This window comes from Xyrauchen texanus, unplaced genomic scaffold (assembly GCF_025860055.1).
Source record: "Xyrauchen texanus isolate HMW12.3.18 unplaced genomic scaffold, RBS_HiC_50CHRs HiC_scaffold_214, whole genome shotgun sequence".
Classification (NCBI taxonomy): Eukaryota; Metazoa; Chordata; class Actinopteri; order Cypriniformes; family Catostomidae; genus Xyrauchen; species Xyrauchen texanus.
In genome coordinates, this window is record NW_026266182.1 from 34,765 (window position 1) to 50,000 (window position 15,236).

A 15,236-nucleotide genomic window follows, 5' to 3' on the forward strand; every position below is an offset into this window, starting at 1 on the left:
ATTTAGCTCGGTTATGTAATAAAAGAGAACACTAAATCACTAAGAAAGTTTAAAGAAAAATTAAGTTTATTCATGACATTTATAAAATAAATGGCACTATATGAATGCCGTTTTCATGGTAGGTAACAATGCAAGTAATGACTAAACAGCCAGTCCGACACAATTATACTCCCAAGAGTGGTTGAAAAGTATCCTCTTTATGTCTGGTATTTTCATCTGCAAACGAAGCATTTTGGGAAACCTCTGTTTTCCAAGTAACATTGTTGAATTTAATCAGCATTTTGTCTTTTTCATAATAGGTAACAGCATGCAACCCTGACTCCAGGTTCCACTATGAGTATAGTTCAATGTCCAGTATTTACACATTAAAAAGTAAATGGCAATCCTGAGCAGCTGAAGGGCTTAAAGACTGGCCACTTTTGCAGTCTGTGTTTAAAGGGAAAAGTCCAGTGTCACATCCAACTTGCCAGCAATGACTTGAGATCTTCTGTTTGTCTGTGTTATTCCTTAAAACATCAGCAAAATGTCTGAGTAATGTTTAGAAGCCAAACTTTAGAGAACATTACTAAGCCAAGTAGCTGTAGGTGTCTTTTTCCCCATCCACACGTTCCAGATATTCCTTCTCTATTAAAATGTCAATGCATTTCTGAAAGAAAGAAACATTAAAAATGTCAATGTCTGTCTGAACCGATTTAAAAGTTAGAATTGCCTGGTGCTGCTGTTCTTTTACCTTGATGACAGGGACACGAGGTTTGAAACGTGATGAAAGTTGGTTAAGCACTTCTGCCAAAAGCTGTTGGTGCTTTAAAACTTTCCTCATCTTCATGATTCTCACAATAGCAGCCTGCACACAAAAAAATAAACAATAAAATGAATGTCTGTACTTACATATAAACTTTTGGTTTTAACAAAAGGAATAGTCCACCAAATCATTTGACTCCGTTGAGCAAAAAATATGTAAGGCAGAATGTTATCCCGAGTCTCATTTAACTTTCTATGCTTCTTTTTCTATGCATAAAGTAAATAGTGACTTCATTTAATATTGTCTAACATCTCCCTTTGTTTTCCACAGATGAGTGTCATATGGGGAAGAAAATGACAGAATGTTTAGTTTTGTAATCACTGTAGGGAACTGGGGCCAGATTCACGGAACGTTCTTAAGAAGAAATTTCTTAAATACCATTTTCTACTTAATTTCTTCTTAATTTGTAACTTAAGAAAAAAAAGTTTATATTTTGTATTCCCGAATAAACTAAAGAAAGTTCTTATCTTTTTCCTTAATATTGTTCTCAAGAAAAAACTTGAGCAGCATTCAAATTCTTGAAAAATCATTGTAAATAACATCTTAAAGTTAGGATAACCTCACAGTTGTTCTAAATTCTAAAAGGTAAGATGTTTAATGAATTTACTGGGTTTTCATGTTGAGTCTGGGCTGTTTACATAGAAAAACATGATTGACTGTTTTGTGTTTATCTATATTTTTATTTTCAGCTTGTAATCCATGTACATGTTATCACCAAATTCAAACAATAAATGTTGTTTCGAAACTTTTTTTGTATTATTATTTTTGATTCATTCCCCCTTTTCTCCCAATTTGGAATGCCCAATTCCCAATGCGCTCCAAGTCCTCATGGTGGTGTAGTGATAAACCTCAATCTGGGTTGCGGGGGACGAATCTCGGTTGCCTCCGCGTCTGAGACCGTCAATTCACGCATCTTATTACGTGGCTTGTTGAGTGTGTTACTGCGGAGATATAGTGCATGTGGAGGCTTCACGCCATACACACACACACACACACACACACACACACACACACACACACACACACACAACTCTTGTTTTAAATCTTTTTAATATGACCAATCATGCTAATTCAAAAGGGTGCGCTACATATAGCGATCTCTCTCTGCTATCTTTAGTTCATAGAAGCATAATAATTATAAAATTAGAAAGCTGAGACTTTCTTTTTCAACATCATCCACATCCCTATCATAGTTGGGCACAGCAGAGACAGCCTCCACCACCTTTTCCCATTTACCCACCTCTTTCTTTCTGATATTATTTACTTGATATTATCATCAAGCTTCCCAAGTAGAACTTTTTCCCTGCAGTCATTTCCTCAAGAACATCCAGCTCTTGTCTACTGAAGTTTTTGTTTCTTTTCTTTTCCTCCATGTCAAATTAAAAGTTATCAAATGGTTAGCAGCAAGTAAATTCTAATTTGACAGTTAATGTCGTTAATCTAACGGATCTCACACACTTTATATTTTAAAAAAAATTATAGGTGATTAAAAAAAAAAAAAAAAAAAAAGAAGGTTAATAGATAAATGTATCATTACATTACATATGCATCTCAATTAGCAGTCTGATCAGACAATGTCAAGTCTTATTCTTAAGAAAAAATGTAAATGTTCTAAAAACATTTTTATTATATAAAAATATATTTGAGAACTCACACATTTCTTTAAGAATTGCACTTAGGAATTTTACGAACTTAGAATTTATACTAAGAACAGAATTTGTTTTCTAAAGAACATTTTTGTGAATTCGTCCCCAGATAATGTTGATTTTTGTTTTTTAAATACCTGGATGAGGAGTTTTCTGTCTTCCTCAATGTTCTTATGTGTTGTCTCTTGCTCTTGTTTTTGCTCTGTCTTCATTGGCACATTGATATTGACCCGCAACTTCTTACTGCAGGAATAAACACAACAGCGCAGAGATCCGAATGCCAAAGATGCTACTTAACATGCAGGTATTTTACAGTTTTAAAATACTAGGCACATTGAATTAACATTAGTGTATAATGCGCAGGTCAAATATTAATCTGGAGTGAAGCATTTACTTCTTATAGCCCAAGAAAATTCTGATTAATGTATCAGGCCTGAAATCCATTTCATCGATGTTTGCATTCTCATCCTCCAAGACCTGCAAAGAAGAAAAAGAAATGAAGTATGTGGTTGTAGGTTAAATTAATCTGGGCTTATTTAAACAAGATGTATATAAAAACAGTATAAACTATTCATACTTCTCTAAGGGAAACATACCACAGATAAAAAAGTGACATAAGATGATTATAGAATCCTGTACGCAACCAGTCCTTGACACTTACCAGCAACTTTGATTTCAATAGGATTTGCAAAACCTGAACCAAAATATCCTGTGAAATTAATGGAGAAAAAAAGTAGAAGACAAAAATATAATTAAAAAAGAAAGCAAAGACTGTTTGTTTTACTATGGGGATTTCAACCAATGACACTTGCACTCACTGTTTTGATCTGTGTGCTGTCAGCCAGTTGCTGGACAGTGTAGTTGTTCTCTGTGTTGAACTGGAGCAGAATGGCCATCTGGAAGGTGGAGGCCTGCGGGAAGATGACCACAAAAACACATTCTGGCAATTGCACCAGCAACCTAACACAAATCTATAAACATTACCACAAACCTGCAGGGTATATCTGTTTTTGAAGCAGTTGGTGACTAGCTCCCCTTTGGATAGGTGGTAAAGCCATGTCAACTTGCGTCCACTGTGCCTACTTCCATAAAAAGCTGTAAATCTTTGGTAACTCCGCTCCAACTGTGAAAAGAAAGCCATTCAAAAACTACCATCAACTCCAACTATGAGGATGTGTAATCACACATTATTCTCAGCTCTTCAGAGGGTTTGAAAGGCTTTGAAATTACAGGGTTAAGCGTATGAGTGACTCACCTCAGATGGTAAAGCAAATGTGCAAGACTGCTGGAACGGCCATGAGCCAGAGCTCAGAACCTGGATACTGAAATCCACTGTGTGACAGATGGAGCAGGTGTGAGAGCCCCCCAAAAATTAAAAATTCCCTTCTTTTTCTAAAGGGTTAGTTTAGAAAATAATGAAAATTCTGTCACCATTAACACACCCTTAAGTCATTTCAATCCCATATGACTTTTGATCTTCCATGATAAACAAAAAAGGCAGATTTACAGCCACAGTCACCATTCACTTTCATTGTATGGAACAAGATGCAATGAAAGAGAATGGTGACGGAGGCCAACATTCTGCCCCACATCTTTTATGTTCCACGAAAGAAGAAAGTCATACATGAGTGTGAGTAAATAATGAGGGAATTTTCAATTTTGGGTAAACTATCCCTTTAATCATTAATGACCACATCATGAATATTATAATAAACAGAAACAAACAGGAATCAATGTAAAGATTTACGAACGTACAGTCCAATGGCTCAGAGTTTGAAAGGTGCTTTTTGAATTGCTCATTCAAGTCTTTGCTGACACCAATGTCCTGGAACATGCGCTGTAGTTTTGAGGTGTATTCAAACCCACACGCTTGCTGATGGTGGACAGAACACAACAAAACAGCATTAAAAATCCATTAGATATAAAGAGGGGACAGCACTGATTCAATAAGCAATCCTCACTAAAAAGAGCACATACCTTCAGTTTGGAAATCATACTGGCCTCGGCGTCATCACTGGCACTGTTCTGATGCACCAGTCTTTTGGCCAGCATCTTGGCATAGAACTTCTGAAACACATCTTTGTCTTCAATATACTTGAAAACCACCATCTGAAAAAAGGATGTTTGAGAATCGGGTCACTCACACATTAACAGGACAAAGATTTGCTTTCAATAATTTGTACATTGGCAAAGTTCGGAATGGCATACTACCATACTGCATGCTATTCTCTTACAGTATGCAGTATATACACTGTGCAGAGTATGTACATTCATTGTGCTTCACATAACCTACCATTTCCAGTGTGGCGAATGAAACAATATCAACCATGTTTTTTAAAAGACCTTATGAAATGGAAAATGTTATTTATCTTTGAAAACTAGCATATGAATACTAGTATATGCTAGTTTATTCTTTAAAGTTGACTAAATTAAGTTTGAGCAGACAATCATATTTTAAACCTATTTCTCTTACAGAAAAATGACCAAAATATTCATGACTTATCTTGCACTATACAGTACACTTTGTCCAAAATGAGAAGAACTCTATGAGCATTAAGGATCCATATTAGAGATCCCTCATGCATTACAGTACAGTTAAAAATATTAGATCTTTAAATAGATTAAAACAATATGCATATACATTCTACTGTATATACAATATAAATGTTTGTGAATGACACTAATTTTAACAGCTTTCATTATTTTGGTGGACGACACAAAATACATTCATGTGAGACTCACCACTTGGTTGAGAGTATCTTCCAGCTCAGCCTCCTCAGGATTCTTTGAACTAGAAGACACACCCAGTTAAAGGATCAATGGTATGTACACACCTGCAAGTTCTGAATCCTGGTTAGTTGTTGCCTGTGTTCCTGGACTGATTTAATCTCAAAATTACATACTGACAAAATTACATACTGCAATACAGCTCTTAATTGTGTATCAGAATTCAAAAACGTACACTAAAGTCTACAAAATAATGGCAGCAAAATAGAGCTTCACTGGATTTTATTGTGAATATATGAATTGCTTGCCAGAAATAACCCAAATTCCAGGAAGCAAGTTATATTACCTGAAGGGATCAGAAATTACCATCACTTTTTACAAGATCTATACACACAAACAAGTACATGACCACACAAGTATCAGCTTCATGCATTCACATCTAATCTGATATGCTCTAGTCTGTGTTCAATGCCTGTGAGTGAGGATGGGGCTTTGGGATGGGACTTTGGATGAGAAATTAACCTCTTCTTCAGTAAGGAGTCACAGTATCTGGCCAAAAGCTCAGGGGATTTGCTGGAGGACTGCGCCATCCTTGTTACTGCATTATTGTTAATGAATCTTCCACAAGCCTGAAGAGAAGCAGAGATCATAGAGTAAAAGTTACACCACAGCTATCAATAAGAAAGCACTATTGGTGAAAATTGATCTATAATATAGACCACAAACCTTATCGAGGGCTGCCACGAACCCAGCATCGTTATTGAACGCAGTCATGACGAGAGCATTGTATTTCTTGTGCACATCCAAGATTGTTTGCACATACATTTTGGGGTCCTGGAAAACAAGCGGCGCTTGATCAAATAGTGTAATTAAGATTACATTTTTACTGGAAGTGATATAAGTGAAAGTAACTAACTAACTAACTCTCTCTCTCTCTCTTGTGAATTTACAGGACAAGCATATAGCAGATCATACATTTATTTATTTATGAAGAGAACAGATGAACAACAGATACACCACACGAATCAGATGAATATTAGACCACTAAAACACGACATATGAACAACACAATATTTCAAAAAACAAATACGATTCAAATATGAACAGAACATGTAAAAAATGAACTGGACAGAACTCAATCGACAACTCAAACCTTCCGCCTGGTCCTCATCGACTTAAAGTCGCCTGTGCGTAATCAAACGTATCAAGGGAGACTCATGCTGAGGCAATTGTCATTAGATTTTGCGTCTTTGCCTCGGACAGACGATTTCTCGTGGCAATTTTAATGGTGTGCACAATAAATATTGAAAAAAATTATTTGGAAGGGAGACAAAAAGCTTGCAGTTGCGCTGATAGCAGAAAGTAATAAAATGACTCATTAATGTTTAGGTCTTAGCTTTAGTTTTCTTGGTGAATTTAAATTAGTTCAATAATTGAGGTTTCTGATATTCGTAAACGATATGGTAATATTGAATTAAAATACATTTTGAGACATTCATTGTCTCTTCACAAATTTGGACAGTTTTTAAATAGTTCTTGTTGCTTCGTAGTCTCAAAGACATTATTGGTGAAGCAAAAACATGTGTGAAAAACACTTTGGTGTAAAGTCACTTCATAGACTTCAATGTATTCTGCAGCACTGACGCAAGTCATGTGAAAGACCCTTAACGCCTATAGGTCAATTTTGCACATTAATCATTGCTCTTCACAATCACAAAAGTGACCAACGATGGTTTCAAAATGGCAAATTTTAACGAAATGTGAGGAGTTTGAATCGCTGAAATAATATTGTTTTCATGCATTTATTTATTTTGTGGAATTTTTCCAAGGCACACTAGTGTGTCGCAGCACAGTGGGTGGGAAATACTGCTGTAAATACCCATTGATCCAATATTACTGCTAAAAAAAAATAAAACAATGTTAATAAAATAATCGAATTATTATATTTTGCACTCACAACACAAATACACACTAGATATGATTTTGCCTGTAACATCAGTCATATTTTCTAATTACGCTGCTTTGTGAAATTACCTTGTGGGCAAAAAGTACTGCCTAAATTTTCCCATAATAACTGAATGGTAAACTGAGCACAAACATGTCTGATTCTGAGGATATGCCACAGCATGATGAACAAAATCTAAACAATACCAGGACAGAATAAATGTCCCACAAGAAACCATGTGTCAACAGCTTGTTCTTCTGTAGTGAAGGTTACACACAAGCATAATTTAGATATGATCTAGAGAGGTGAACCTGTGATTTCTCTGCAGTTTGTGATCAAGCAAATATATTATGTGATCAAGATCAGGTGTTGACCAAGTAACAAAATCATAAGCAACAATGTTGAACAAACAAATGGAGTCTGAATAGTGATCAACACAATGACACATTCCCACGTCAAAGAGCTTGAGCATAGATTAAGTCATGTCTCTGAAATACAAATACATCTATATTATTAGATGAAAGAGAAAGGCCCGATTAGACAAATAACTATTGTTGAGGTTATATATTTAAGAACAGAATAGACCAGATATGCATTAATATAATGGAGTGAGATAACAAGTTCAGGAAATTCTGGTAGTAGTGAATCTTCTGTCAAACCTGATTCCTCCAATGGGTTCGGCACAATTTCAAACGCTGTCAAATCAATCAAATTCTGAATTGTTCTTTATAGATATAGCTAAAGACCATAAGTACTGTGTACACATTGTCACTATGGCTTTGTGCTTCAAGATCAGGACTTACGTTGAGTGCTGAATCTCCACATTTTTCAATGGCAGCCAGCCCTTGATTATGAATGTGAGTCTCTAAGAGTTTCTTGAGCTCTCCCAATCCATCTGTGATCCGGGAAACAAGGTTGTACATCCGACCAAGATCTGCCATGACAAAGGATGTGTAAAATTCACTATTTTTCCATAATGAAAATAAAATCTTGGCTCATGTGTTGCCTCTGAATTAACGTGGCATTGCTGAACCTTCATTCTTATCAGCATCTAGAAGATTCTGGAACTCTGTGTGTAAGATCTCAAGGTGTTTCTCAATGAGGACCTGCTCACACTTGCGAGCCAGCTCGTCTTGTGTGCTCTCGTGGAGATACACCTGCACTCGGCGCTGTTCCTCCAGTAACCGAGCCTCTGCCTGAACAAACAAACAAATAAAAGGCCTATCAATAACACTGAAATACCTCCTCATCAACACCAAACAAAAAACGTGTTCCTTTTAACTCGTACAATACTATATATATATTTTAGAATGATCATTCTTCTTATTAAAAAATATTGTGGGTGAAAAATAAACTCCCATATATACTGCTATGAGCGTCATTCAGCAAAAATATATAAAACTTTGCAATTTGCGTACTAAAACAAAAGAAATCATAAAATTAATCTCAACTAGTTATTTAAACCTATTTAGAGGCCTTATATTTTTAAAGTCTGAAGTTTATATACACCTTAGCCAAATACATTTAAACTCAGTTTTTCACAATTCCTGACATTTAATCGTAAAAAACATTCCCTGTCATAAATCAGTTAGGATCACTACTTTATTTTAAGAATTTGAAATAGTCCGAAAAATTATTTATTACAGCTTTTATTTCTTTCATCACATTCCCAGTGGGTCAGAAGTTTACATACACTGTTAGTATTTGGTAGCAATGCCTTTAAATTGTTTAACTTGGGTGAAATGTTTTGGGTAGCCTTCCACAAGCTTCTCACAATAAGTTGCTGGAATTTTGGCCCATTCCTCCAGACAGAACTGGAGTAACCGATTCAGGTTTGTAGGCCTTCTTGCAAGCACATGCTTTTTCAGTTCTGGCTACAAATTTTCTATTGGATTGAGGTCAGGGCTTTTTGATGGTTATTATGGCCAAACAGTTCCATTTTTGTTTCAACTGACCAGGAGGACATTTCTCCAGAAAGTAAAATCTTTCTCCCCATGTGCACTTGCAAACTGTAGTATGGCTTTATTATGGTGGTTTTAGAGCAGTGGCTTCTTCCTGGCTGAGCAGCCTTTCAGGTTATGTCGATACAGGACTTGTTTTACTGTGGATATATATATATATATATATATATATATATATATATATATATATATATATATATACACATACACACACACACTAGTCTACCTTTTTCCTCCAGCATCTAGGATTGATTTGCACTTTTTGCACCTTCCTGACTGGTACGATGGCCACATGGTCCCCATAGTGTTTTTACTTGTGTACTATTGTTTGTTCAGATGAACGTGGCATTTGGAAAATGCTCCCATGGATGAACCAGACTCGTGGACGTCTGCAATTGTTTTCTGAGGTCTTGGCTGATTTCTTTTGATTTTCCCATGATGTCAAGCAAAGAGGCACGGAGTTTGAAGGTAGGCCTTAAAATACATCCACAGGTACACCTCTAATTGACTCCAATTAGCCTATCAGAAGCTAATTGTCTAATTGCCTAAAGGATTGACATAATTTTCTGGAATTTTCCAAGGTGCATAAAGGCACAGTTAACTTGGTGTATGTAAACTTCTGACCCACTGGAATTGTGATATAGTCAATTAAAGGTTAAACAATCTGTCTGCAAATAATTGTTGGAAAAATTACTCACGTCACATACAAAATAAAAATTGAAATCTTTATCAATTCCCCCTGAAAGGTGCTTAAGATACCCCTGGAGTGTATTCTTGGTTGGGAATCACTTACATAGTTTAGGGCTACAATAACTATCTGTTTTATAATGTCGGATTTCTTTTAAAATCTTTAACAGAAACAAAATTATGGTTCTTAAATCTGGACTCAGTCACATGAGTACAGCTTACCTTTTTCATGTATTCGGTGACAGGGTTTTGCTGGAGGAACTCTGTGCTTTCCCTTGTATAGAAGCGCTCAGTGTCTGCCAAAAACTGTGCCTCAAAGTACTCCTTGTACACTGATAGTGTCGGCCCCTTCAAAAACGCATCATCCTCATTCAAACCCAACTCAACTGGAAAAGACAAACCAAAGCACAACACAAAGAGCACCGTGTTTACTCCATCAAGCGTAAGAAGAAGAAGAAAAAAAAAAAGAAAACGCCTGGCTCATATGGCACTAAGAACATTTTTAGAAAGAGGACAGCAACAAAAAAGATTGATGTCATACAGCCATTCTCACCATAGGACTGAACCACTCCACTGATGAGTCTAGTGTTAATAGTCTCCCCATTTCTCTCCTTCTCAATGAGTTTTAACACAGCATTTGTCACCTATTCAAAGGAAACAAATAGCATTTAAAAGAAAGTCTAAATTCTGGGTTAAATCTTCTGGAAATATTTAAGAAAAGTACATTTCAGGGGAGTCATGTGACACCTTGCGAGGATCGGATGTGTGAAAGGCGAGCTCTGCGCATTTTGCTAAGAATTCAAAATTCTCGGGTTCTGGAGACATTAAAAGACACTTACGTGCTCTAGCTTACACCCCTGAGCAGGCCGCAAGCCTGGGAGCTTTAGTCGGGGAGATGCGGGAAATGCGGCGAGAGATGCTGAACATGTCGGCAATGCTGACGAAGGTCGTTGCTGACTTTGAGGATCTTGCTGTGATACATCGATCGATCAGTGCCATGGAGGCAAAGTTCACTGATGTGGTTACAAGAGTGGGGGATGTTGAGAAATGGATAAATTATCTGGAGTCACCGGACAGGGAATTATCTGCTAATCTGTTAGCAACCAAGGTGGATTTGGAGCGTGTCTGGGAGAAATCAGAGGACATGGGAGAACCGTAGCCGGCAGAATAATGTCTGTATCATCGATATCCCTGAGGGAGCAGAGGGACAGGATATAGTGAAATTCCTGAATGGTCTCTTTCCGAATCTGCTCAACATAGAAGGCCATAAGCTGCTTGGCGATCCGCTGAGGGAGACAGGCCCCATCAAATATGGCCAAATTTCTGAGATCATCCAATAAAATATTGCGTTATGAGAGGAGAGTAGTAAAGTAAGGCATTCTTGGAAGAACCACTGCATCTTCTTGTTCACAGACTTTGCGAATTTGACAAGAGAGAAACGTGATTGATTCAAGGAATGCAAAAAACATTTACATCAATGGAAGGTCACTTTTGCACTGATATTTTCGAACAAATTGAGAAAGGATGGCTGTAAAACATTCACATGCCCACAGCAAGCGATGTCCTTCATAAAGTCAATGGAGTAAGTCATCTTGTTGTACTCAAGTTGCAGCTGAGTGGACCGGCTCACTGAACATTTGCTTGACTGTGGAGGATCCTATGCGCTCTTTTTGTTCTGGTTCCGCCTAGCAGCTGGAGTTTATTTTGTTCTCACAACTTCAGAACAGTTTTATGGATGAATATACACTCTCTATGTGCTTATTCAACCTATTGGCTGGAGTTTGTTTAATAGATTATCTGTTGCTATGTAATTCTTTACAAATTTTGGTGAGACAGAACACCGAACTTGAGCAATCCGACGGCAAGTTGTCGCGGGGGTTCTCGTAGGTGTGCATGGACTGTTTGAGTTTGGAGGGAAGGACACCAGTTAGCGCTATTGTGCGCAGGGTTTATGCACACGTATTTCTTTTTTCTGTTTGTTTGGTTCTGGGGGATGTTCGGGTTCTGATTGTTGTTGCAATCTTGATTTTGACACACGATCTATTTTTTCTTATAAGTCAAAATTACAAATGTTGATATGAGTGGACTATCTCTCTCCACGTGGAATGTGAATGAGTTGGGGCACCCCATAAAAAGGAGGAAGGTTTTTTCTCTTAAGCGTAAGAAATATGATACGTTTTCTTCAAGAAACACATCTTTATCCGCAGGAAGCAGAAAAAAAAGCTTCTGGCTTTTTTCACGAGATGCGACACAAGAATGTCTGACGCAGGTCGTATGGTCTTTACCTCACAAATATTTCATTACCAACAAGGTTAAGGAGGTGTCCTTTAAACTGTTACACCGTTTTTACCCAGTCAATTTTTATTTAAGTAACATGCTCCCTGAAATAGATCCACTTTGCTGCTCCTGTATTGCTGTAGATTAATCTACCCCTCTCCTTTTTTGGGAATGTGTCCACGCTGTAGTATTTTGGAGAAAATGTTGTTTGTTTAACTAGCTTTTCTTTGCTTTATAAAGACGTTTTATTTGGATTTCACAGTTTTGATAACTTAAGTTAATATTTTCTGATTAATCTGTTTATTTTTCTTGCCAAGTTATTTTTATACATAACTGTAAATTTATGTCTATAAAGCCCCTATTTGCACTTTTTTTGTAAAGACTTAAAATATTATTTAAATACTCTTTGTACCTCAAACAACTCCAAAGCATTGAAAACCATTGCACTCTGTAATGAATATAATGTCTTGCCATTATTGTAAAATATATCTGTAGTACTGTGTACTATGTATACCTTTGTTTTGTTTCTAAAAAATAAAAAATGTCTGACGCAGGTGTACATTGACGGGTCCTTAAACAAGCCCTCATAATAAATTTCCAACTGATTGACAAATTCACTTTTGAAATGGATTGCAGTGAACTGAAATCCAATGATTGAGTTATGATCAATAATATGGTAGTAAACAATACATTGTATTCTAAAGCTGCTTTTTGAATTGTCTTATTTATCATTATCTCTTCTGCCACAAGAATGTAATGCATTTTAATTATCTGAATATTTTTAATTTTATATATATATATATATATAAATAAATAAATTATATTAAAAGATAACTATGTATAATTATTTCATCATTATATATTGAATTATTGTTATATGAGGAGCTTTCTAAAGCAAATATTTGTATGTGCGATTAATTAACCGGGACACAATGTAATTCATTCGGTTAAATATTTTAATTGATTGACAGCCCTAGTATTTATAAGTCCTCTTTCTGCTGGACAGAGTGGGGGAGATTAACACGCTCTGTAACTTATATGAGAGTGGAGTGTTGAGATCCTTTGAAAATATGGTTCAACATTTTGGGATTCCCAGGTCTTAATTCTTTAGGTATTTACAACTGCGCCACCTGCTCTGTACTATTTTTGGGTGTAGCATACACCCCCCCTACTGCTTTTGTGATGAGGTATCAGTGTATTGCTGATTCAGAGTCTGGGGGACGGAGCTTCAACTTCTCTCAAGAGATTATGGGAGAAAGATTATACTTGGTATTGGAGGAGGGATTGTGTGGTAAGTTTCAAAAAAACATTAAGTCTGCATCTAGAGATGAGGTGTGCGCCTTATGCAATTTAAGATTTTACATCGATTCTATTGGACCCCCTCTAGACTGTATAGTCTTGGTCTTAAAGACACACCCACCTGCGATGCCAATCAGAAGATGGGGTCACAACTCATGTTATTTGGAGGTGTGTTAAGATCCAAGAATTTTGGTTGAGGGTTCAGAGTTCTATAAGTGACGTATTGGGCACTCAAATAAAATGTTGCCCCAGACTCTGTATTTTAGGCTATGGGGTGGTCATAAATATAGGGTATCAATACATAAGAAATTGGGTCCTAGCCAGTGTTATGATCGGTAGACAGATTATTATGAGGGGATGGAAGTCCGCTGGTGTGCCCTCATTTCGGAGATGGGCAGGGTGGTGGCAGTTGAGCAGATGTCAGATAGAAGGCTAGACAACCTGGAGGTGTTTAATAAGAATTGGGGCAGCTATTTGACCTTTTTGGAAGGCTCTCGAGAAGGGGCAGTGGAAAGGGATTTATAAATGTATACATTTTTAAATGTGTGAGATTATTATAATTTGTTTTCTGCACTTTGGCTTTGACCATTAGGATGTTTGTTGGGGATCAGGGTGGGGTTGGGAATAATGGGGGTTAAAAGTTGATTCTGTGCATATATGTTTTTCTTTTCCGTTTCATTTGTTGGAATCAATAAAAAGTGTTAATTGGAATAAGGAATGTACATTTCATTATTATTAATTGCCAATAATTTATGGAAAAAATATATAAACAGATGACTGACCTGCTTGTTTAGTGGTCTGAATAAACACTCTCTCCAGGTGACCAAAGCAAGCTGTGAAGGAAACACCTTATTAGAATACTGTTCCCCACAGATTAAGCAATAAACCACAAGCTTTGTTTTATAAAATGTAATCTTTTTTTTAAAAACAACAATGATAAAACAAATGTTCAATAAACAATTTGATTTATCAATAATAAATTACCCAAAAAATAAATAGATAACTCTTTCACAAAGTAATATAGTTCATTATAGTTTAACATTTTGTAGCAACTTTTAGTATTAACATATAACTCAACCGATGTGCATCACAGGTGTGCTTATATCATCTATTTTACAACAGCTTTCAATGTGGCTCATCCAATCAAAAAAATATTTTTTGTAAATAAGCATCAAATATGGCTAAACTAAACAAAAAATATAATCAATTATCAGAGTCTTATGAACATAACATGGGGAAATGTAGAACAGGGACCCATGACTCGGATGAGTGCGGTTTCTCTTACGGAGTAGATTTCATAAATTCCTTTTCGTCCCTCATCGCACTCTCGGCGCACCCAATGTCTGTTGAGATAAGCACAGATCCCATTTAACACTTTACTGGAGAAGCGATAGTCCTCCCACTGCTGCGTGTAGAACTTCAAAACACTCTCATCCATCAGGTCCTCTCCATCCTGCCAGCCACAGACAGGTGGGAGAGAGAAAGAGGAGAAGAGGTGAGGGAGAGGTCTGCTGATCATTAAAGTGTGGCAAGAACAACTCCAAATCAAGCCACCTCACACCCAACTACGAACTCAAATCTATAATTATTTTTATATTATAAATATATACCACCTGCTCAAATGTATACCGTTCGTCTGTCGTTTAAAAAAAAAAAAGGACAATATAGAATTGTACTTAAATTGAAATTAGGCATCAAAACTTTATAGTTTGTAAAGATATTTAATTGAAAATCAAGCACTTTTCCAGCACAGTATGGCCATAAATATATTGCACATTTTTAAAAGCACACTCACTATAGGCCATTACCTTGAGAAGGTTTGTCAGGTAGTTCCTCAGAAATTCCTTTAGTCTTTTGTAAAGTTCTAGTCCAACAAACTGAGCCCCCCCAGC

The 15,236-nt window shown here is 36.5% G+C and overlaps 1 protein-coding gene across 1 annotated transcript; it reads right to left on the reverse strand.

Moving 5' to 3' along the window:
- Positions 1 to 67: 67 nt before the first annotated feature.
- On the reverse strand, positions 68 to 15,230 carry LOC127641878 (cullin-1-like). The gene is made up of 20 exons (XM_052124692.1): positions 15,153 to 15,230; positions 14,630 to 14,797; positions 14,127 to 14,177; positions 10,322 to 10,412; positions 9,991 to 10,154; positions 8,154 to 8,316; positions 7,924 to 8,054; positions 5,902 to 6,009; positions 5,698 to 5,804; positions 5,191 to 5,239; positions 4,426 to 4,557; positions 4,204 to 4,321; positions 3,704 to 3,780; positions 3,440 to 3,571; positions 3,267 to 3,359; positions 3,110 to 3,157; positions 2,843 to 2,925; positions 2,586 to 2,691; positions 731 to 844; positions 68 to 646 (listed from the first exon to the last, which is right to left on the reverse strand). The coding sequence occupies exons 2-20, from the start codon at positions 14,780 to 14,782 to the stop codon at positions 566 to 568; spliced, it is 2,001 nt and encodes a 666-aa protein (XP_051980652.1). The 5' UTR covers positions 14,783 to 14,797; positions 15,153 to 15,230; the 3' UTR covers positions 68 to 565.
- Positions 15,231 to 15,236: the final 6 nt, after the last annotated feature.